This window comes from Malania oleifera, chromosome 8, assembly GCF_029873635.1.
Source record: "Malania oleifera isolate guangnan ecotype guangnan chromosome 8, ASM2987363v1, whole genome shotgun sequence".
NCBI classification, from domain to species: domain Eukaryota; kingdom Viridiplantae; phylum Streptophyta; class Magnoliopsida; order Santalales; family Ximeniaceae; genus Malania; species Malania oleifera.
In genome coordinates, this window is record NC_080424.1 from 7260618 (window position 1) to 7286694 (window position 26077).

The 26077-nt window shown below is 35.2% G+C and overlaps 1 protein-coding gene across 4 annotated transcripts in view; it reads right to left on the bottom strand.

Moving 5' to 3' along the window:
• LOC131161947 (histone-lysine N-methyltransferase ASHH2) overlaps positions 1 to 13871 on the bottom strand; it is a 53390-nt gene extending 39519 nt beyond the window's left edge. Inside the window, exons 1-6 of one of the 4 annotated variants that reach the window (XM_058117994.1) lie at positions 13705 to 13871; positions 13454 to 13522; positions 10475 to 13374; positions 10079 to 10286; positions 6459 to 6625; positions 6217 to 6296 (exon numbers count right to left, since the gene is read on the bottom strand). In XM_058117994.1, coding sequence (XP_057973977.1) covers positions 6217 to 6296; positions 6459 to 6625; positions 10079 to 10286; positions 10475 to 13250 — 3231 coding nt within the window. In that variant the 5' untranslated portion in view covers positions 13251 to 13374; positions 13454 to 13522; positions 13705 to 13871. The remainder of the gene's footprint in view (positions 1 to 6216; positions 6297 to 6458; positions 6626 to 10078; positions 10287 to 10474; positions 13375 to 13453; positions 13523 to 13704) is intronic. The other 3 variants (XM_058117993.1, XM_058117997.1, XM_058117996.1) reach the window with 3 other exon arrangements.
• Between the last annotated feature and the right edge of the window lie 12206 nt (positions 13872 to 26077).

Sequence of the window (26077 nt, forward strand, 5' to 3'; positions counted from 1 at the left end):
GTCATGCTATAGTGCATGTTGCGTCTTTTTGATTATAATTAAACCAACTGCATATCACAAGTTTTTACCTTCACAACTTGCATTTAACCACCAACCTAATATATCTCATCTTAGAATTTTTGGTTGCGCTGTATATGTTCCTATTGCACCTGCACAACAAAGTAAGATAGGACCACAACATCGTCTTGGTATTTATGTTGGTTTTGATTCTCCTTCTATCATTAGATATCTAGAACCACTAACAGGTGATCTTTTTAGAGCAAGATTTCTAGATTGTCAATTTGATGAATCAATTTTTTCCGTCATTAGGAAAAGGAAAAGGTAAAGGATTAAAAACACAAGAAATTTTTTGGGATACACCAACTTTGTCTAATCTTGATACACGCACAAATCCATGTGAACTTGAAGTTCAAAAAATAATTCATTCAATTGCCAGATGTTTTTACAGACACCAAAAGGGTCACTCAATCACATGTTCCGGCTGCAAATATTCCTGCCAGATTGATTGATCCTGAAAAACACCTAATGGGAATAGCAGCTAATGAATCTAAAGTGCGCCAAAAGCGTGGTAGACCAATTGGTGCAAAGGATATTGTTCCTCGAAAGAAAAGGGAAATGAATAAAAGTGACTCCCCAAAAGAGTTCATTAACACTCAAGAAGAGGTTAAAAGAAATATAGATCAATAATCCCAAATTTCCACAGAAGCAACACCGGAAGTGGTTCTGGTACTAGAAAATTATGAGATCTCATTAAAATTTGGACATATGCGGAGAAGAAATGAAGTTGTTGTTAACAATGTGTTTGCATATGCGATTACTTCAAGAATTATTAATGATAATGAGCTTGAGCCTCAAGCTGTAGAAGAATGTCAATATCGAAATGATTGGCCAAAATGAAAAGAAGCAATACAGGCTGAGCTAGACTCATTAGCCAAACGTAAGGTATTTGGACTAGTAGTACAAACACCTGAGAATGTCAAACTTGTTGGGTATAAATGGGTTTTGTACGTAAAAGAAATGAAATGAATAAAATTGTGGGATACAAGGAGCGTCTTGTAGCACAAGGTTTCTCCCAAAGGCTTGGTACAAATTATAATGAGACCTATTCCCCTGTTATGGATGCAATTACTTTCAAATTTTTGATTAGTTTAACGGTTTTTGAAGGACTCGACATACTCCTCGTGGATGTAGTAACAACTTGCTTGTATGGCTCATTGGATAATGACATATATATATAAAAATACCTTAAGCATTTAAAATGCCTAAAGCATATAATCCAAAACAACGGCAAATGTATTCTGTTAAATTACAAAGATCCTTGTATGGATTGACACAATCTGGACGAATATGGTACAATCGTCTAAGTGAATATTTGTTGAAAATTGGATATGAAAATAATCTTATATGTCCTTGTGTTTTCATTAAAAAGATAAATTCTGAATTGCTATAGTCGCAGTTTATGTTGATGACATAAACATAGTAGGAACTCCAGAAGAGATCTTAACGATTGCTGACTACTTAATGAAATAATTTAAGATAAAGGATCTTGGGAAGACAAAATTTTGCCTTGATTTTCAAGTTGAACATTTAACAAGTGGAATTTTTATTCATCAATCATCTTATAAAGAAAAAATCTTGAAACAATTTTATATGGATAAATCTTATCCATTAAGCTCCCCAATGGTTGTTCGTTCACTTGATGTGAAAAAGGATCTTTTTCGTCCTCGAGAAAACGATGAAAAAATCCTTGGTCCTGAAGTACTCTATCTTAGTGCATTAGAGGCACTCTTGTATCTTGCAAATTGCACTAGACCAGATATAGCTTTTACGGTAAATTTGCTAGCAAGGTTTAGTTCTACACCAACTCAGAGACATTGGACTGGAGTAAAACATGTCCTTCGTTATCTCCGCGACACATCTGATATGGGTTTTTTTTACCCAAAGGGAGTAAAGTCAAAGTTGAAAGGATATGCTAATGCTGGATATCATTCTGATCCTCATAAAGCTCGATCACAAAGAGGCTATATCTTTACATGTGGTGATACTGCTATCTCATGGCGATTTGTAAAGCAAACGATCACCGCTACCTCTTCAAACCATTCAGAAATATCGGCAATACACAAAGCAAGTCGTGAATGTGTATGGTTAAGAACTATAATCCAACACATTAAAGGGACAAGTGGATTAATACTGGAGAATGACACGCCAACAATATTGTACGAGGACAATGCAACATGTATTGCACAAAGCAAAGGTGGGTACATAAAAGGTGATAGAATTAAACATATTTCACCAAAGTTCTTTTACACTCATGAACTTCTGAAGAAAGGAGATGTTGACATTTGCAAAATTCGTTCAAGTGACAACTCGGCAGATCTATTCACAAAAGCATTGGCAACTTCAATTTTCAAGAAGCATGTACATAACATTGGAATGCGACAACTTGACATTTCTTAATTGATTGTATTTTTTAGGTAAAGTATAAATATTGTACTCTTTTTCTTTCGCTAAGGTTTTGTCTCACAGTGTTTTCCTTAGCGAAGGTTTTAACGAGGCATATTCATAGTGTATAGTCATCCAAGGGGAAGTGTAGTAAAACATGTATATTTATGTGGATGATTATCTAGATAATAGATTACAACCTTTGGTATGCCCACGTAATGGTTCATTATGTGGTTAACCTTTGGGATGCCAAAGTATTTGCCTATATAAAGACATGCTTTACAACAAAATGAGATAATAAGATGATTAGCAACATCTAGTTCCTGAAGAACTAGACCGTTGAATTTCCATAGCTCCAAACTTTTTTTCCCTCTTTTCATTTCATTTACAACACATTTGTTTCATAAATGCTAACCAAACAGGTTGTTGGCTTCAAGTTTTTAGTTTCTGTCTTTGATTTTTAGTTTTCATTTTTGGTTATCATTTCCCTAATTTTTTACAATAATACCAAATGGCCCATAAAGTTAAAACTCTTGCCCTTCACTACCCAAGAACTCATTGATACCCTTGCTTGCAAATGATATTGTCTTGATTGATGAAACTTGATGGGGTAGAACTAAGTTATAACTATGGAGAGAAGGCTTAAGAATCTAGAAATCTTAGTATAACTAGAAATATGACGGCATACATGAAAAGCAATTTCAGTAATGGTAGGAGGAATATTGCAAAAAAGATTAAACTTGATGGTCAAAAATTAATAGAACTAATAGATTTTGATACTTTGGATCTATTATGCAAGCTGAAGGAGAAATCAGAGAAGATGTAATATATAGAGTTAAAGCAGGTGGGTAAAATGGAGGAGTGCTTCGATCGTATTGTGTGATAGAAAAGTTTTTAGAGGACGTCAATAAGACAAGCTATGCTATATGAATTACAACATTGGGCAACTAAAGACAGCATATCCAAAAAGCAAAAGTTGCACAAATGAGACTGCTAGGGTGGATGAGTGGTGCAATGTTAAAAGATAAATCAAGGTATGAGCATATTCACGGTAAGCTAGGTATAAATAGGACAAGTGAGGGGCATTTGAGATGTTTGGTCACCTACAATGCTACAATGTAGGCCAAAAACAGGATTGTGAGTGGCAATAGAATGTGGTAGGGGTAAACCAAAATTAAGTTGGAATGAGATAGTGAATAAGGATTTAATGGCCCTCAAACTGTCGAAGGAAATTGCTCACAATCATGTAAATTGTCGTAAAATGATTCATGTTCCCCCTAGGACTTAAGTCTTGGTTTTTCGTTGATTATAGAAATATAGATAAAATACAATGACAGGATGAGGAATCTTCTTAAGAAACAAAACAAAAAAGGGAAGGAAGAAATTAAATAAATAATCAAACAAAAAAAAAAAAAAGCAGAAGACAACCAGCCAATCCCACTGAATATCCAAATAACACAGTCCCTTGAAGCAGACTCACCACAATTCCACAACCCACTAGCATCCTTGCTCTTTCAAAAAACGCTGAAGGACATGAGCAAAAATGCCTCCAAAGTTGGAGTACATCCAGCATTCTCCAAATAGGCCAAGCAACCTGCTCCACAACCTCCAGGCTACAGAGCAATGCAAAAAGAGATGAGAATGATTCTTGTCACAGTCGAAACACATCACGCAAATCTCTAGAGACAAGCCTCCAAAGGCCTCCTATCCCAGAACAGATTGTTGCTGTGAACTCTATTAAGGATTGTCAGCTAAACAACAGCCTTAAGATTAGAGTACCTTAGGATCCATATAGTTGTGGGAAAAAAATTTTATTTTCCATTTTTGTTTTCTAAAAAATTACAACAAAAATTAGCCAATTTTAAATTTTTTAAACACTTGTATGAAATAAATGAACGACAATAAAAAATTTTAGCACTATTTTCTTGTGGAAATGGTTTTATTTTTCATTTACTTTTTTAAATAATAAAAAAAATCACCTTGTTTTCCAATTTTCTAAATTTATATAGAAAATTTGGAAAACATCTTTTAATAATTTTCTAGATTTCTAACTCTTACTCTACAGATGGGAGCATGTGACTCAGATTTTGGACTTAGATTTCTGTGGATTATAAATTGAAATTCCTCCAAATCCACCCAAATCCAAATTCAAGCCCCAAAATCCATTATCCCAAATACTACCTTATACAAATTTTTTGAAAAACTGAAAAACAAGTGGTTTTTTGTGATTATTTTGAAATCTAGAAATAAAAATGAAAAACTGTTTTGCACATTTAAACAATTTCTTTATTTTCTACCTTTTTAATATAAATCTTGAAAAACTAAAAAATAATATCCAAAAAGTAAAAGTTGCCAAGACGAGAATGCTTAGATGGATAAGTGGTATAACATTGAAAGATAAATTAAGGAATGAACATATTCGTGGTAAGTTAGGTGTAGCTCCTATAGAAGATAAGATAAGGGAGGGACGACTCAGACGGTTGCAACGTAGGCCACATAGTGCACCTATGAGGAAGAGTGACTTAGTTACTGTGGGGGGCAATAGAAGTGGTAGGGGTAGACAATCTATTCCACACTCCAAGGAACAGTGTAGGAAGAGATGGGAAAGACTTTGATATGTCAAAGCTAATGGATTCGAAGGCCTCCCATTTAGCAGATTGTGTCAACTCTATTAAGAACAATCAAACAAATAAATGCTTAAATCTCAAATGGTGTCAACTCTATTAAGAACAATCAAAGTGAATAAATGCTTTAATCTTAAGAGGGAACTTTGCCTTCCAGAATACTATAATGAAGTGAAAAAGATAAGGCAGATCCAGTCAACAGTCAAAGAAAGATTGCCAAGAAAAAAACCCCAAGGAATCCAAATCCCACACCTGAACATCCCAACTATTGGAAAGACAACAACCCTGAAACAACAAAAGCAAAAAAATAAGAGCTCTTCCATCTCCCTATCATTTAAATACCCAAAAAAAATCATTACAGTAGCTCCACTAAAAATCAGAAAAGATGTAATGACATAATTATCATGAAACATGGAAGGACAAAAAAGGCAAAGAAAAGAAAAAGATAATGCAGTTATCACCCAACCACATATCCTCCCAAAAGCGGATCCAAGAATGTTCTTTGGATAGTATGGAGCGAGAAATGCTAGAGCTTTTGAAGGAACAATACTTCTTCCACAATCGTCAAGGATAGACAGCTTACAACTTAGACAAGTTGGTTATTGGTCTGTACATGAAAATGCACACAATTCTTGATTCTTGGGTACTCAACACTCTGATTCAACACTTTCTGTTTTTCCTCTCTTCTTTGCTTGTATGATAGCAACCCCTTGGTGCCCTATTAATGAATTCTCACTTTACTCATCAAGAAAAAATTGCCCAATTTATATTTATAGTGGGTAAAAAGAACAAAACAAATCTGTGAAATAAACCTCCAAGCACTCCCTAGTATTGGATAATATCTTCATATATTTAGTCTTTTTAACATTAGAAAAATGGTATGCACCTCACATTACACAGTACAAAATTAAAACAATACAGAACAACACATAGTTTGAGAATGATGGTCATGTTCATGTCCAAGACACCGACTTTAGGCACATTCAAGCTATCTAAAATATAGCACAATCATTTTCTAACAGTCATCATTGCAGTTGAAGGATTGAGTTCATCTTATTTTTACCAATAATGTAGTAGCCAATAACAAAACATAATTATGGTCATGAGGCATAATTTCTAAAATATATATGTACTCAAGTCAGATTCAGACCTCGTCAATAGTCTGAGTTTTACAGCTACGGTGCAGAAACAAATTAGACTTGATAAGTGTCCAAGTTGACTGTTGTGAAACTGCAAAACATATATCTATGTCAGAACTCGACATCAAGAAAGGCATAAAAAGTTTCATAAGGCCAGTCAAAAATATCAGAGCCTTTTTTTTTTTTGGCCCAGGGGGGGGGAGGTGTGCTGGATCTCAAACCAATCTTATTGCCAGGCTCTCAGGTGCACTACCTGTTCGGGGCCTATGTTCCAATCCCTTAGAATTAAAATGGGCACCACATGCATCTTCCTCACCAGAGGCATCTGATATGTCCAACTCTGCATTAATCTCTGCATTTGACTTTTCTTGAGGAATTGAACAGTCAGCAAAGGCTTTATCCATGTTATCCTTGCAGATCCTTTAAAATGAATCACAAATAACAATATTACAGGTCCTTTAAAATAAATAATGCAACAAAATAAACATTATCCAAAACACACAGAAGATATTAAATTAAAATGAAGATCAAAACAACGATCACACAATCAAAAATATTATATAACTTCTTGACATGAATGATAAGAGAGACTCAAAGAACTGTATAGACAAAAATTGTATACTCTCAAAGCAGCCAAATTACATTTTGTACAACTAATTTGGTAAAGCAATATCCATGGACAAACGAACATTTGGGGATACAGTTAAAATGGCAAAAAAAACAGAAAATTGAATATATTCATTAACAAAAAGTCACTCAGATAAGCAACAATTTAAGCCACTTAAATTTTATTTTATTTTATTTTTGGATAAGAAAAAAAAATTATTAAAGACTGAGCCAATGTACAAAAGAAGAAGACAAGATGTACTCAAACATGGAAAAGCTACAAACTGACATATTATAACAAAGCTGCCATTCAATCCCTTTGAAGCTCAGACAGTGATAAGCCCAAGACAAAAAAAAACCTAGGAAAAATAAACAAACAATAAACCCAGAATGAAGTCAAGAACACCACTCTTGCCCACAAGAAACGATGACCATATAAGCCACTAAAAATATCAAAAACTAGTTTCTTTCTGGTGGACAAGCGGATTGTTTGGAGAACCTCACTTATAACAAGACAAGCGTCAGCAAATAGTAAAGAATGTATATGCTCTAGCCTTGAAGCAAAGAATAAGCCATGCCGTTCTGAATTAGCATGAAACCCAAAACCTGCAAAGAGTTGCGGCTACTAATAAGGAAGCACTTCAATTTGACGATTTGGTACATAGTATAGGAAGGATAAATTCAGTGTGACAGCACCATTCTTCAAATTTATTGGTGGGGCATCGATAATGCATCTAAGGGTAATGTAGAACCACCAATGGAGAATTTTAGATGTTCATATTGTATCTAGGTTTTTATATTTTAGTTTGGGAAAACTCTTGTTATTTTAGAAGTTTAGTCAATTTAGGTTTGTTTTGTGTATTTAAGCACTTTTAGAGTTATTTTGTAGTTTCTTGTCTTATTGGGGCTTTTACGTAAATATGTGCTCTAGTTAGTAGCAGGTCTAGGTGCTGGACATGCAAGTTATTGTAGAGTTATTGTTTGAATCAGATTGCAGTTTCCCTCTCTATCTCTCTCTTTTGTGTATTTAAGCACTTTTGGTTATTTTGTAGTTTCTTGTTTTCTTGGGGCTTTTATGTAAATATGTGCTCTAGTTAGTAGTGGGTCTAGGTGCTCTAGTTAGAATTTCCTGAGTTTGCTGGAAATTCTTTAATTATGGGACCTATTGCTGAAAATCCTCTTGAGATTATTTCTCCTCAATTCACCTGCAACTTCTCCCTCTACATGTTGATTCAACATATATCTAGTTCCCAACTAGTTGTCAATTCGCAACAACTGATGAAACCAAGGTGTCCTTATTTTTAAGGTTGTTCAGGTTCTCAGGTTTTCTTAGATTGATTGGATGAGATGGAGAATTAATTTATTTGGTAACGACTGTCTGACTACAACACTATCTACTTAGCTAAATCAAAACTTCTTGGTTTAGCAAAGCAATATTGGAAAGAAGTTGAAAGGGCCAAATACTATCATGGAGAACCCCCTGTTACCACATGATCTGAAATGAGATATATTTCAAGATAAAAGTATGCCCCACATTCTTATAGGGAGCAATAAGGAGACCAATTGTGTAGTCTTAAGCAGCTGTCTTCTAGCGTCACAAATTATTACCTTAAATTTAGAGATCTCATATATTGGTATGCTCTTAGTAAGGAAACAAGAATGGTAATTCTGTTCAAGAAAGGGTTGAGGGATGAATCAGACGGTATATGATTTTGCAAATTGAAAACATCCCACTACTCTATCCAAGGTTTACCACTCAGCTTTGGAAGCTGAGAGATTTCTCCAGCTACCAACCCATAACAACACTTCCTATATTGAAGAGTTTCATCAGCCTAGATCAATTTCTCAATGGTCACAAGGTAGTCCTAGGTCCACCCAAGATGTTCAAGAGAAAACTCAACTTGCTGAGGATAAACAATCAAATATTGCCTACATCTTTCCGGCCGCCTATTTTGCCACAACTATTTTAGGCATAGATTTAGGAAATTGTGCTTGTATTAGGCTTTCCTCTGAATTGTTTAGTAGACTTTCCTTGGTATTGTGTAATTTCATGTTTTGTTTGGGGTTTTATGCAAATGGATGTTAGTAATCGTGACCACAAATGAGGAACATGTAAGTTTTTGTAACAGTTATTGTTTAAATCAGAATCCAATTGCAGTTTCCCTCTCTTTCACAGGTTCCTCTTCTTCCTTCTTCTTCTTCCTCCCACACCTCTGTTTTGTTCTGTTCATCCCTTCTCCATTCTGTCTTTCTCTTTCTCTTTCTCTATACTGTCCTCTTTCTCTGTTCTCTCTGCTGCCTTCTAATTCTACTCTGAATCGTATTCTGTATTCTATAATTCTGCTTCTCTTTCTATCTCTTTGTACTTCTGTAGTTCTCCTCCCCTTTTCTTCTCTTCTTCTAATTCTCTCCCATAATTCTCTGAATCTCTCTCTATTTCTGAATTCAATTGCTCATACTACATCAGGGATTAGGATTCACATAGTTGACTCCACAAAGTGACACTTAAAGCTGCTTTTTTTGTTTTTGTTATGTGCACTCGAGGCAAGATCCTTACACACAATAAGAAATGTTATTAATCTTATAATTACACTCCTCAACAATTTTTCATAGATTCTATATTATGATAATCCCATCACTGAATCCCACCCATTAACTATTTTCATTATGCTTGGCAAAAATTAAGTGACCCCAAAAATCTTATGCACAAATGTTTCAAAAGATTTTCTGAGAAATATAGTTTCCACTTCACTTAATTGAAAACTGAAGAAAAGCATAATGGAAATTATGATTTCTTACTTCTTCCAAACAATTAGAGAGTTCAATGACTTCAATATCAATTTTGAGTTTCAATTTGATTTACTGAAAAGCAAATGTGATTAATTGAGTCCAGAAATATTTTCTTTTTAAGTTTTAAAATCTTGAATTTTTTTTGTTAAAAAAGAATGCAATAAAAGGGCTGAAGAACATTTTTAAGCAATTCATAGCCACTCTCCGGCATAACAGCCAATAAAACATTGCAATAGTCTATAAAAGCCGTCACAGCAGGAAACAGACCGTGATGACAATTACAACTAAATCAGAACACTCCAGTGAGTCACCCTGTAATGTTACTAAGAGGTACTAGTAACTAGGAAGGTTATGTAACACCAATATGTAAATATAATAGAAAGTTTTTAAAACCAAGAGAAGATCCGGCCTACACAGGCATGCAGACACATAACTAGCATATTTGCAAGAGACAAAGTGAGATAGCTGATATCGTACCATATGCAGTTTGTCTCTTCAATGGTATCTGCAAGAGTAGCTGGTATACATCTCCATTTATGACAATCATCACAACGCACCCAAGCAATCCTCGGTGATAAACAGCGCCTTCCTACACCATTGGCTAACATGTCCAGGTTGGATACATCTTCAGATGCAACTTTGTTGCCAGGACTGGTTTTCACAAGATTGTCTGATATGTACTTTCCTACAATGTTATTTTTTGTAGGGTAAGAATAGAGTTTCAATTTTTTTACTCACGCAACATTTAGCTAGTACAGGAAACATAACAATAGGACAACCAAAATGTATTCTCACGATATACAATAACCAAAGTGAAAACATAGGCTTGTTATCACCCATATTAAACATTTAAAAAAAATAAAGCAAACTCACCAGCTTCTGAGCGACTATCCGATCTGCAAACAAGCTGATCGGGAATATTCTTCTCCTTGACTTTATTCTTCTTATCTGACTTTCTTTGGTTTTCCTTCTGTCTAAAACCATTTCTTCTTCGCCCCCTCTCTGAATCAGGGGCTTCTGACCTACATTTGCTCTTTCCAATAGATTTTGAACTTTTTGGAGCTTTGTGCCCCTTCGATTTACAAGAAGGCAGTAATTTCTTAGAATACTGTGATCCAAATGACCCAACTCCGACATCTAGGCTGGAATGTAAGCTGGCATCCATATCATGTTCCAGTTTCAAAGCCTCGTGGCAGACCCCAAACTCAGTCATTCCTGATGAAGGAAAGGTTTCCCTAGAAATTTCTTTACTGCTTGATGTGCTGCTTTTGCCAGATGCGTCCCCACTTTTATCTCGATGTCTATGTTTCTTCGATGATCTTACTTTACTTTTGTTTGCTGGATGAAGTGATCCGCCCTCTACAACAGCCTTAGCCACTTTGGGAAGCTTACCTGTCTTCTTTCCCTTCTTACCACTTAAATTTGACAAATTTGAACTTCTAACATCTCCATGTGCCGCAAAACCTCCAGAAGAATTCAGAGTGGTATCATGCAAGTATTCTTGAACTTTGTCACCAGCTTGGGAATCTGGAGCTAGGTTAATCACTTCTGAATCAGGGGAAGTTCCTGGATCTAAATACCTGTTATCAGTTGCTCCTCCCAACGATTCAACATCTAACTGGGAGGAAATCCCCTTACAACAGCCACCAGAATTTCCTGCAGAGCTGTCTGGGATCACTGTGCTCCTTCTATCCCTTTTTGTAAGATTCACATCCAGAACTGACGCATCTGGATGTCCTTTTGTTTTATCTGGATAATCAATCAAACACTGAAAATGCCTATCCCTGGGCAGTTCTTTTCCCAAATCATCTTCAACACCATTGGCAAATAATGGGAATTCAGCACTTGTCCCCCAGTGTGTCTCAGGCTGGCAATCATTGGTATGAACAGGAGGTAACGAATCAACAGCATCTGGAATAATGACCTCCAGACTATTTTGGCTTGCTTCTTTCCCCACTTTAACCTTCAAACGAATACGACTAGTTGAAGCACAGTGTTTTACCATTGGCCCTCGTGAGCATTCACCCGCCCGATTCTTACTCCGCTTTCCACTTCTGTGGCCAGCACTTGCTATCTGTGATGCTTTATTCTGGACTTGATTTGCACCAAGACCATTAAGCTGCTCAAAAACTCGTGCAATATTCCCCAATAGTCCCCAACTAGAAGAACGAGCTGGTTTGCAAAAACAGCTTCTCTTCCTTCTTGCTGTTTTCAAGAAAATTTCAATGATTCCACGTTTGTTAAGCATGCCTTTGGCCGCTTTCCTGCATTTCTTAGCAGCTGTTTTTGTCTGAGTCTTCCTTCTTGAGTTATTTACACGAGCACTCCTCCGAGGAGATGAGCGAGTAATTTCAGAACATTTAGTTCCAGAAGCATAATCAAATCCACCACTATCTTTTCCTTCGGGATCTGTTTGACCACAGCAATCAACCACACTGTTCGAATTAAAAGCACAGAAAGCATGTGTTCCTGAAAGATTTGGCTGAGTCAAGTACTTAAAAGTGTCGTTATCCACAACACCAAAGCACTGAGAAGACTGCACACTGTCTGATTTTTCAACAGCACAGTCAAGAGCAATCCCAGATGACCTTACATTTGAATTGCAGGCATTTTTTTCTGTATTCAATATTGCAGCATGAAAATCAACCTTTATCGCAGCTGAGGCATCATCTTTCTCCCCCACAACATCCAGAACCCTTTCCATGGAGGGGCCAGAGACACTCTCAGTGTCCTGCTCTTTCTGATGAGGAGAATCATTCGGTGAACAACCCATATCTAATAAATTCGAGGGCATTTCACCACCCTGAAAGCCCAACATTTGGCTGCATCTAGCAACAGTTATCCCATCCAGAACATCACTTTTCTCTCCCACAACTTCCGCATCCCTTTCCACAGAGCAAGCACCGACATTTCCATCATCCTTTTCTTCATTCTGTTGGGAATAATTAATTGTTGTTGCAGTCAATGGTAACACTTCCAAAGGCAGTTCACATCCCTCTAAATTATTTCCCGATCCCGAGCCCCTTTTCCCTGGATTCCCTAATTTTTCTGAGCAAAACATGTCAGTCTCCAAATTACATGAATTAATCCCAGTCTGACTACCATTTGAACAAAGCTCACTGGCACCGCACTCATCGTGTGAAGTTTTTTCAGGAACCAATGAATTTGTTCTTTGATGCTCACCCTCCACCCCAATCCTATTAACACTAGACATTTCTGCAGCATTACCCAATGATACAGAACTGCTACAATTCCGAGATGATCCTTGACACTCATTTGGTGCATCTACACAATCCGCATTTGAACAATGTAATGTACCAGCTGCAAAATCAATACAATAATCCTGATGCAAACACGAAGACCCATCAGGCACATCTATATTGCCCACATTTTTCTTAGAGAATGTACAAGCAACTTCTGAGCAAGACTGCTGCTTAGGAACAGAATGCTCTTTAACCTCCCCTTCACAGTGTAATTGTTGGGAAACTGCATTCACCTGATCCATGCATGAATGTGGCTCAACAACAGATTTCCTACACCCCTCAGCCAAAGAACTCCGCAACAATCCCTTGGCCTCTCCCGCTGGCAACAAATGCCGCGACCCACATAATGATTCATCAACTAGAGCAGAGTGCTCACACGAACCCATCTCAATTTCACCAATTCCCAACAATTTAATAAAGGACAAAGTTCCTAATAACAACAAATTTCACACAGATAGAACCCATCAAAACAATGCATCCCCCGGTCCCCTCCTCCCGCCACATAAAAGTCTGATACATCAAAATTTCCCCCTCAAATCAAAACGAAAAATAAAATAAGAAGACAAAAACAACAAAATAAAAACAATACCGGTGTCAGCTTCCACGGAAGAATCAGAAAAATAGAGAGAAAACCCTAGAGCCCCTCTCCCGCGTTACGCTGCAAAATCAAAACCCTAAGTAAAGAAACTACGGGCGCTAATGCATGTGCCCAGAAACACAAGCATAGCTCAAGACAAAGTTTCTGATATTGAGCAATCTACACAAACGCAAAACCACAAACAAAGATGCAAGTAAACACATGAACAGGAAGCAGGAAAGGAGGAATGAAGAAGAAGGTACCGAATGAGGAAGGCAAAGAGGTATTGATTTGTTTTCTGACGCACTGTTCATATATAAATTTGGGTCGGTCAGAGAGAGGAGAGAGGAGGGAGAGCGAAGGGTTGCGTTTGTCAATCAACGGTTTAGGAAGTGGGACGGAACACGGAAGGAAGGGAAATTCTCTGACCAAAAAAGGAAGTTCATGTTTGGATTTCAGATTAGGAGTTGCCGCATGTGTCGCATGTTTCTTAATTAATTAATTAATTAATAATTAAAAAGAAAATAATTTTATTATTGTCCAAACAAAATTTATGTATTTAATTGCTCAACCAAAATTATAATTTTAATTTTAAATATTTTTTGGTATTATCGAAGACTAGTCAAACGAAAAAAAATACTGTAAGAAAGTATTCTTAATGTGAAATTATTTATCTTTATATTCATCCAAAAATATGATTTTAACTTAACCTCATTTTATAGATTCCAAAGAAAAAATAAATAAATATAAAACATCAATTAAATATTAAATATTAAATATTAAAATATTTTTTATTATAGATTGTCAATGACACATTCTTGCCGATAAATCTTATTAAATTTTTTATTAAAAAGGGAAACAACTCCTTCCTTGAAATTAGATAATTCCTTTACCGCTTATAAGTATATAATTAACAATTGTATAAGCTTGTTTGTCTTGATTCATCGCTATCAATCGTGATCATGTTACACATATTTTACCCTTTAATTTTATTAAAATTTTTAAAAATATGGCATCATCTCCTTTTAAACTAGACATCGCAGTAACATATTATACGGCACAAAATTGACAAGAATACAAGTTAAATCTATCTATATAATCGGTCCATTTGAGATAATAAATTTCTACAAATTCTCAATAAAAGGATGACTAATAACAACTAGATAAAGGCTACAGCTAAGTTTTTAAGTGTATTTTCTATTGGTCACAAAAGTCATCGAGACAACATGTACTTGCCAAAAATGATAAACATTTAATAATATACAACCTTATTAAAGATCCATGAAAGGAGCTTAGACTGAGCAACTCCTTTATAATGATGCATAATTATGATATTATCATACTATTCAAAAATATGTATATTCGGCACCTCTACTTCGTGTTCCCATGAAAAGAAATCACGTTCTTACAAAAATCATCCTATTCCATATTCTCTAACTTTTTGAGTGGATGATTTAGTAGGTATTGATAATTGCATAACATTAAATTCAAAATAATTAAGATAATCTTTTATTTCATAAGAGACGAAAAAAGAGACCATAAATTCAAAATATATAATTCAATGAATAAGTTGAATGTGCATTCCCTCTTTGCGAGTATGCGGGCACTTGTTCGATTATGCATTTAAGACTAGACATTTAATTACGTTGTACATATTCATCATATCATATAAGAACCTTATATTGCATGTCCTACTCATTTCAGTACGTTTATCTCATTAAGCGCTCTTCATGATTCAATTTCACTTTTCTCTACCATGTTTGTTATTTTGGTAGATTGTAGATCTTTGAGCTGATATGCACCGACAATATTCACAATACTAGTTATTGTGAAGAACTCATTAACAAAGATAAATTCTTTAGGTGCAGCCACTAATGATGTTACTTGAAAGCAATAGACAAAATAACTGTATGAGCCAACATTCTCAGAAAAAGTTTGTAGCCAAGCCTACTGAACAAACCATGTGTGTTGCTAGCTTTGTCGTATCCTGGTCCACACGTTTCAGTGGGATTCTGTAAATTATGATCTCAAAAAGTTTTTTCGTTTGACGTTATTTGAGTTGTGGATAAGTTATAATTTGAAAAATAAAATATACCCTTTTTATCAGTTTTTTTCCTTAAAGCAAGTTGTAAACTAGTGATGTTTAAATATACAATCATAAAATTTTAGGTGAAATAAGCTAAATTTATATATTTACCAATAAGTCTAAATATTGTTGAGACAATTTAACCACGAGCAGTAGTTAGAAACTATACATGTTATTGTGATACGGTATTATCATTTCTTTTTTACCCATTGAACTTCAATACAACACTACTATGCTTATATAGTATTAATTTCTAATAAGTTCTCAAACAAATATAGGCGTACTTTAAGTTTATTTGTGATGTTATGAGAAAGTGTTCATCAAAAATTTATTATATGACACTGCCATACCCAAGTAATGCTTCCTATTAAGAGTTCTAAATTTTATTTTTGCTTTGAGATTAATTTTTAATGCAGTGCAAATTCATTTGAAATAAAATACTTTTTTGCTAACATGAGAAACTAAGAAACTAAACCAGATGAAAGTTACTAATGGACATGTATTTGGGTTTCAAAAATATTCGCCTCGATGAATAGTTATTCACTAGTTATAAATATTTTTATCAATTCAAGCTTGTCACATGTCATGGCAAATAAAGATGCCATTTGTTGCATCTTTTATATTCAATAAAACAAATTATAATTTACAAAATTATCTTGAATAAATCTTATTCTCGAGGATTCTTAGTTGATTGAATCAACAAAGATTTTGATCATAAAGTACAACTTTGGCTTGCTTGTTTGAACGAACCATTGAGATTTTTGGCTAAATGAGTTTGAGCAGTTCAAGTATGTGTTGTGGGTTTTAAATTTAAGAATGATATTATTCCTTACAAAAATTGAATTTTGTGGGTGTCTTTTTTATAAAAAAAAAAAAGTTAATCTTGCCAAGGCTAAAATAGATAACAAATTCAATATATTTTTGGAAAGTATTCTTATTGTGAAATTATTTATTGTTACATTCTTCCAAAAATATGATTTTAACTTAACCTCATTTTATAGATTTCGACAAAAAAATACAAAAATATAAAATGTCAATTTTGTTTTATTTTTTACAGTCATTGAATATTAAAATATTTTTTATTATAATAATTCGTTGTCAATGACACATTCTTACTGATAAATCTTGTTAATTTTTTTTTTTTAAAAAGGGGAACAACTCCTTCTTTGAAATTAGACATTTCCTTTACTGCTTATATAATATAAAATTGACAATTATATAAGCTTGTTTGTTTTGATTTACAGCTATCAATCAAAGTCATCATGCTACACATATTTTACCCTTTGATTTTATTAAAATTTTTAAAAAGATTGCATCATCTTCTTTTAAACTAGACATCCAACTTACATATTAGACGGCAAAAAATTGACAAAAATACAAGTTAAATCTATCTATATAATCGGTCCATTTGAGATAATAAATTTCTACAAATTTGCAATAAGAGGATGACTAACAATAACTAGATAAAAGCTACAACTAAGTTTTTAAGTATACTTTCTATTGCTCACCAAAGTCATCGAGACAACATTTACTTGCCAAAAATGATAAACATTTAGTAAGATGCAACCTTCCTCAATATCCATAAAAGGAGCTTAGACTAAGAAACTACATTATAACGATGCACAATTATGATATTATCGTGCTATTAACAAATATGCATATTCAGCACCTCTATGTTGTGATTCCCATGAAAGGAAACCACCTTCTTACAAAAATCATCTTATTCCATATTCTCTAATTTTTTGAGTGGATGATTTAGTAGGCATTGATAATTGCATAACATTCAATATATTGGGACTTACGCGGGAAAATTAAGATCATCTTTTATTTCATAAGAGACGAAAAAAGAGACCACAAATTCAAAATATGTTATTGAATGAATAAGTTGAATGCACATCCTCTCTTTGTGAGTATGTGGGCACTTGTCCAATTATGCATTTAAGAACTAGACATTTAATTACGTTGTACATATTCATCATATCATATAAGAACCTTATATTTGTTAAGGAAAAAGAGGATGATTCCAGCAACACAAACACAACACGATCACACAGAGAACACAAAAGAAATACATGGTTCGGCCAAACTCGGCCTACGTCCACGGGAGAGAGGGAGTCTCACGTATTGTATGATCAATAAGAAAAATACACTGGAGGAGGAGAACACAATCTAACTCAAATCAAGCTCAAACCTCTCTGCCTCACGCACACAACACACAGCTCATTGATTTTGCACTCTGAATATTTTTTTTTGCACACACATTCAACTTTACAAAGCAGTGTATGTATATATGTTGGAGAGAAGCATTGAGATGGAGCAGCAATAAAGACGAAATACATGCTTGAGGCTGCACATGCTCCACGAGCTGTATCTTCCTGAGCAAAAAATAAAGGCACCCACATGGGTTGGTCAACAAATCACCCCCTCCAAACATGTGTGGGCAACCAACTGTCCGCTACTCTGATGCTGCAACATTATGACCTCGCCCTAGTCTCTAGGCATCCGCACCCCCTCGAAAGAGTGCCCACACCCCCTTATTGAGGTGCTCATGCAAGGATCATCTTCTGGATGATTTCAATAGATCTAGGAGACCCACTGAGTCTAAGCATAACTCTAATTTCTCTCTAGTCACTATCTTTGTCAACATATCTGTTGGGTTTTGACTACCAAAGATCTTCTTAACTGCTAATACCCCTTCGTTTAGAAGAGATTTGATGAAGTGATAGCGGAGTCTGATGTGCTTGGTCTTTGAGTGGAATGCTGAATTTTTTGCCAAGTGTATAACTCTGACTGTCACTATGCAAAACACTCTTCACCTACTTGAAACCCAACTCTGTCAACAAGCCCTGTAACCAAATCATCTCTTTACTAGCTTCTGTCAAGGCTACATACTCTGTCTCTGTAATGGATAGAGCAATGATTTTCTGTATCTGTGATACCCAACTAACGGCAGTAGCACCTACTGTGAATACATATCCAGTAGTGCTTCTTATGTGATTTATCTCGCCAGCAAAGTCTACATCTACATATCCCTGCAATGTCAGATCACTTTGGCCAAAGCATAAACATTTGTTAATTATACCTCAGAGATATCAAAATATCCATTTTACTGCTTCCCAGTGGATTTTTCTTGGATTCGACATAAATCTGCTAATGATTCCCACTACGTGACTGAGATATGGACTTGTGCAAACCATGACATACATTAAGCTTCCTACAACTGAAGCATATGACATTTTTTCCATTTCTTTCTTCTCTTCCTCTGACTCTAGAGATTGAATCTTTGATAACTTGAAATGATCGGCTAATGGTGTGTTAATTGTCTTAGCATCACTCATGTTGAACCTTCTGAGAATCCACTTGATGTACTCGGCTTGAGACAACTACAAGGTTCCCTCCTTTCTGTCTCTAGTGATTCTCATCCCAAGCATCTGCTTTGCGGGACCCAAGTTTTTCATTTCAAATTCAGTGGACAACCGCCTTTTCAATTTTCTAATCTTGTCCATGTATGATCCTGCAACTAGCATATCATCAACGTAAAGCAAAAGAATTATGTAACCTAATTTATACCTCTTGAAATAGCAACAATGATCAACGTTGCATTTTTAGTAGTCATTCTTTTGCATGAAGCCATCAAATTTCTTATACCACTGCCTTGGAGCCTATTTCAAACCATACAGACTCTTATTCAACCTGAAAACAAGTTTTTCTTTTTCTTTATCTACAAAACCTTCAGGTTGGTGCATGTATATCTCTTCCTCTAGATCACCATGGAGGAAAGCAGTTTTTACATCTAACTGCTTGAGGTGTAAATTCTCTACTGCAACAATGCTCAAAACTATCCAAGTGGTTGTGTGTTTCACAACTGATGAGAAGATTTTTGGGTAAACAATACCTTCTATTTGTTGGAAACCTTTGACCATGAGTCTTGCTTTGTATCTTCTCGAACCATCAGGCTCTTCTTTTATGCGGTACACCCATTTGTTTTGAAGAGTTTCTTTTCCCTTGGGTAATCTAGCTAGCTCCCAAGTCCTGTTGTCGGAGAGGGATTTCATCTCATCTTTCATGGCAATTTCCCACTTGCTAACCTCATCCACTTGACATGCTTCATCATAGCAATCTGGTTCACCTGCATCAGTTAGTAATAAGTAATCCAAATATCTCCTATTCAGTACATGGGGTCAGGAAGACCTCCTTAGTGTCGGAGTTGGAGTCTGTGGTACTTCAGAGCACTCCTCTATGATAGATTCCTCTGTTTAGGAATTATCAATAATTTGTTGTGCCGCGTTGTTGTTAGTGTAATCATCCAACTCTACAATATTAGGGTTATATAGTGTGAGATTACTTGATAATGTCGTATCTTTGTACATAACCTTTTCATTGAAAACAACATCTCGACTTCTGATTATTTTCTTATTTTGATCATCCTAGATGCGGCAACCAAAATCATCTTCACCATATCCAAGAAGTGTGCATTTTTTAGATTTTGGATCAAGCTTGCCCCTAGCCTGATCACTAATATGTACATAAGCAACGCAACTGAAAACTTTTAAATGTGAAAGTTTTACCTCCTTTTTGCTCCATAACTCCTCTATGAACTGGAACTACAATGGTACTAGTGGATTCAGGTTGATTAGATAAGCAGTTGTGTTGATTGCTTTTGCCCAAAACTGCTTTGGTAAACCTACTTGTAATTGCATATTTCTGGCTCTCTCAGTCAAGGTTCTGTTCATTTGTTCTGCTACGCCATTGTATTGGGGTGTACTTGGCACGGTTCTTTCAAGTATGATCCCATGCTCGTAGCAAAACCATTTGAATTCTCTATCTTCATATTCACCACCATTGTCTGATCTCAGTTTTTTTATTTTTAAGCTTGTTTCATTTTCCACCATGGCCTTCCATTTCCTGAAAACATCATACACTTCAGATTTATGTCTTAAGAAATAAACTCATACCTTCCTAGAATGGTCGTCAACAAAGGTGATGAAATAGGATTTCCTGCTAATGGATGAAACTGGGCTCAGTCCCCAAACATCGGGGTGCACCAGCTCTAATTTTTCTTTCTTTGGAGCTCTGTCGGATGTCTGAAGGCTAACTCTTTTTTGTTTGCTGAGGATGCAGCTCTCACATTGGTTAATATTAGTTGACTAGAGACCTGATATCTTTCCCTTTGAGTTCATGATTTTCAAACTTTTCTCACTCATGTGATTGAGTCTCTGGTGCCATAGGTTTGAATCTTCATTCCTTGTAGTAACTAAAACTGTCATGCAAGCATCTATGGTCATATAAAGAGTACCAGTTTTCTTACCGCGCAAGAATGTCATTGCGCCTTTGGAAATTTTCCAACTATCGCTGTAGAAGGTTGTAGAGTAACCTTCACTTGCAAGCTGTCAAATAGATATTAAATTTTTCTTGAGATTAGGGATATATTTGACATTAGTCAAAGTCCATATGGTACCTGTCAAATTTATTTTTGCTTCTCCTTTTCCTGCAATTTCACAAGGTTTGTCATCACCAAGATGAACATTGCTAAGATTTTCGGGTACATACCTGTTAAGCATTTCTTTGTTGCCTATTGTGTGAAACGAGGCTCTAGAGCCTAATACCCAAGACTCTCCCTTCCTTTCCAAAGAGCATAACAGTGCATCTCCTTCTCCTAAAGAAGAGGCGACATTTGCTTCAGTCTTATTTTTTGGCTCCTTCTTTTAGGGTCGACATTGATTTTTGTAGTGGTCAATCTTACCACAATTCCAACACTCGATCTACTTTTTGCTCTGAGTATTGTTGGAATTTCCTAGAGCTCCTGATTTGGACTATTTGCTTCTCGATTTTCCACAGTTTTGATTTCTATTTTGATTTCCTGTTTCTCACCTTGTGTGACTAAGACACACCCTTGGAGGTTAACGATTGGCTTTCTTAGGATGTCAGTATCCTGTAGTGAAGGCATCACTTCTTCCAAATTCAAGGTTTCCTTACTAACAAGTAATGATGTGACAAGACTATCATAAGAAGGTGGTAGAGATGCCAGGAAAAGAAGCGCTTTATCTTCTTCTTCAAATTTTACACCAAGACTCATTAACTGGGTCATGATCTTGTTGTAATCATTTATATGGTAAAAAATATTTACCCCTTCTTCCATTTTTAGCTGATAGAGTTTCTTCTTAAAAAATAGCTTGTTTGTTAGAGATTTTGACATGTATCTCTATTCTAATTTTTTCCATAGCTCAATAGGTTATCAACCATACCCCAAAATGACAACCTAAGAACAAAAGTCCTAGCACTTACCCAAGCGCTATCCGCGGTATACCAACCACTACGCCCCTACACCAAGAAGTTAGCTCTAGTTATCCGAAGGACCTGAAAATATGTACGTATAGTAGAGGTGAGACACCTCTCAGTAAGGAAGAATACAGGTTATATCGGTGTGTGACATTCGAGTGTTATTATGATACACAACACATACACAGTTAAATGCAGTTCCAGTACTAATTTCACAGCAGTGCATACAAGCACACACACACATGATCAAGCAACCCGGTGTCGTTACACCTTTTGGCCCAAAGCCGGCCCACAATACTTGGTGTCAGCCCATAACTGACTCATGATACATGGCATCACCAGCACATGGCTAGTCCTAGACTCCCATGGCATCATACTGGCACTAACTGGTGGATCCACACCCTTCGGTGATCAGACGATAAGGCTCACGCCCTTGGATATAGAGTCGAACACTCTCAGTACCTGGAACAACTCAGAACCTAGTTCCAATTGCATTCCACAAAACACAACTATGCATGCTCATATAACCAAACATACCACACCCATTTGGTAATCTAAGATCATGGTTTTCCAAACATATACAGTTTAAATAAAGTGAAGTCACGATCATCCCTATTATACAATATAAATCATCATATACATACGGTTTTTCCAACAAAACCAGGGATGCAACCCAATACCCCCTTTTTCTCAAAACTATAATCATGAAAAACCTATAATTTTACCTGTTAGGTCCCCCTAAATGAGTAACCAAAACGCACACAGGACCATGGACCATAGTTCCACCGAGTCCGATTTCAAAAATAACCAACATAAACTGAATCCACTTACCTTTTCCCCAATGGCAAATCCGGAACTCCAAGGTCCATAAACAGTGAACCGAGTTCCAAAACCTATAACCCACAGTACAGAATATACTCACGACTCCATTCTCTACAAAACTACTGGAACAAAAATGAAAATCGAGTCTTACCTCGATTTTACCAAAACCCAAAAAATGCCTGAACCGAAAATTCGATCGGTAGAACTTGTAGAGAATCCTTCCACGATTTTCGTGGTAATGTTGGATCAACGATTCCCACGACGTACGACGAAGAAATCTAGCGAGAGAGTGTGTAGGATGAGTTTCTAGAGAGATAGAGAGAGAAAATGAGATTTCTTAGCCGAGAAGTAATGGAAACTGATATTTATAGCATCTTTGACTCGGCCATCCTCGTTGACGAATGCCGTCCTCGTTGACGAGCCCATATAGACATCTCATCGACGAAGCGGTGACCTTGTCGACGAGCCTGAGATTCCCGGTTTCCCGAAATCCCTTGGCTTCTCCTCATCGATGAGCACCTGAATTTTGTCGCCGAGAAACATGGGGCCTTCTTCGATGAACTCTGGCTTTGTCGACGAAGCCTGCTCAATTCCCAATTTGCCCTTCTCTTAGTTAGTTAAATTCATATATCACGATTCGGGTTCTTACATATAGTGTTAGATTCTAATGAGTTCTGAAACAAATATAGGTGCACTTTACGTTGATTTGTGACGTTATGAGAAAGTGGTCATGAGAAATTTATTATATATATATATATATATATATATATATATATATATATATATGACAATGCTTCCTATTAAGAGTTCTAAATTTTATTTTTTCTTTGACATTTGCAAAAATGCACCGACTATGTTCACAATATTGGTCATTGTGAAGAATTTATGAACAAAGATAAATTCTTTAGGTGCAGTCACTAATGATGCTACTTAAAGGTAAGGGACAAAATAACTTTATGGGGCAACATTCTCAGAAAAAGTTTGTGGCCTAGCCTGTTGAACAAACAATGTATGTTGCTAGCTTTGTTGTATCCTAGTCCACACATTTCAGTAGGATTCTATAAATTATGATCTCAAAGAGTTTTTTCGTTTGACGTTATTCGAGTTGTGGATAAGTTATATATTGAAAAAGTCAAATATAAAGAAACAAAATTTCCCTTTTTATCATTTTATTCCTTAAAGCAAGTTGTAAACCAGTGATGTTTAAAATATACAATCATAAAGTTTTACGTGAAATAAGCTAAATTTATGTATTTACCGGTAGTAAGTCTAAACATTGTTGAGGCAATTTAACCACTAGAAGTAGTAAGGAACTTTACATGTTATTGTGATATGGTATTATCATTTCATTCTTACCCATTGAACTTCAATACATCACTACTATGCTTATATAGTGTTAAATTCTAATGAGTTCTCAAACAAATATGGGTGTACTTTATATTGATTTGTGATGTTATGAGAAAGTGTTCATGAGAAATTTATTATACATATGACAATGCACATACCCCAGTAATTCTTCCTATCAAGAGTTCTAAATTTCATTTTTGCTTTAAGATTTAATTTTTGAAGCAGGGCAAATTCATTTGAAATAAAATATTTTTTTGCCAACATGATAAACTAATAAACTAAATTGGATGAAAGTTATAAATGGAAATGTATTTGGGTTTCAAAAATAGTCTTCTTGATGAAGAGAATCAAAATATGGTCGAAAGAAAAACTGTCTATTTGATAGGGCTTCTTCCTATACCTATGAATTCCATTGGACCTAGAAATGATACATTGGAAGAATCTTTTGTGTTTTCCAATATCAATAGGTTGATTGTTTCGCTCTTGTATCTTCCAAAAGGAAAAAAGATCTCTAAGAGTTGTTTCCTGGATCCGGAAGAGAGTACTTGGGTTCTCCCAATAACTAAAAAGTGTATCATGCCTGAATCTAACTAAAAAGTGAATCTAACTATTCACTAGTTATAAATATTTTTATGAATTCAAGCTAGTCACATGTCATGACTAATAAAGATGTCATTTGTTGCATCATTTATATTTAATAAAACAAATTATAATTTACAAAATTCTCTTGAATAAATCATTCACAATATTTTGTTTCTTATCTATTCTCAAATTATGTTAATCTATTATATATGTATATATGTTCTTAGACATGAGATTATTCTCTAGGATTCTTAGTTGATTGAATCAACAAAGATTTTGATCTTAAAATACAACTTTGGATTGTTTGTTTGAATGAACCATTGGGATTTTTGGCTATACGAGTTTGAGTAGTTCAAGTATGTCTTGCAGGTTTCAAATTTAAGAATGATATTATTCCTTATAAAATTCGAATTTTGTGGTTATCTTTTTTTTAAAAAAAATTAATCTTGCCAAGGCTAAAAAAGAGGAGAAATTCAATGTATTTGGAAAGTATTCTTAGTGAAATTATTTATCTTTACATTCTTCCAAAAATATGATTTTAACACAACCTTTATAGATTTCGACAAAAAAAAAAAGTTACAAAAAATATAAAATATCAATTTTTGTTTTAGTTTTTATAGTCGTTTAATATTAAAAAATATTTTTTATTATAATAATTCATTGTCAATGACACATTCTCCCCAATAAATCTTGTTAAACTTTTTATTAAAAAAGGGAACAACTCCTTCCTTGAAATTAGACATTTCCTTTACAACTTATACAACATAAAATTGACAATTTTTTTTTTATAACCCAGGGACTCCAGCCACCATCGCGTCACTTTGGACACTATGGTGTGGCACAAAACTCGGGAAGGAGGGCTGGTAAACGCCACCTGCCCATTGACGCACCCTTGGCAATTCACTGGGGTAAAATCTCAAGGGGCAATTGAACCCATGACCTTGGGGTCACCAAGACAATTATATAAGCTTGTTTGTCTTGATTCATAACTATAAATCAAAGCCATCACGTTATGCATATTTTACCCTTTAATTTTACTAAAATTTTTTAAAAGTTGCCATCATCTTCTTTTAAACTAGACATCCAACTTACATATTACACAACACAAAATTGACAAGAATACAAGTTAAATCTATCTATATAATTGGTCCATTCGAGATAATAAATTTCTATGAATTTGTAATAAGAGGATGCATGACTAATAACAACTAGATAAAAGCTACAGCTAAGTTTTTAAATGTATTTTGTATTGGTCACAAAAGTCAGCGAGACAACATATACTTGCCAAAAATGATAAATATTTAATAATATACAACTTTTTTGAAGATCCATAAAAGGAGCTTAGACTGAGCAACTCCATTATAATGAAGCACAATTATGATATTATCGTACTATTAACAAATATATATATTCAACATCTCTACGTCGTGATTCCTATGAAAAGAAACCACCTTCTTACAAAAATCATCCTATTCCATATTCTCTAACTTTTTGAGTGGATGATTTATTAGGCATCGATA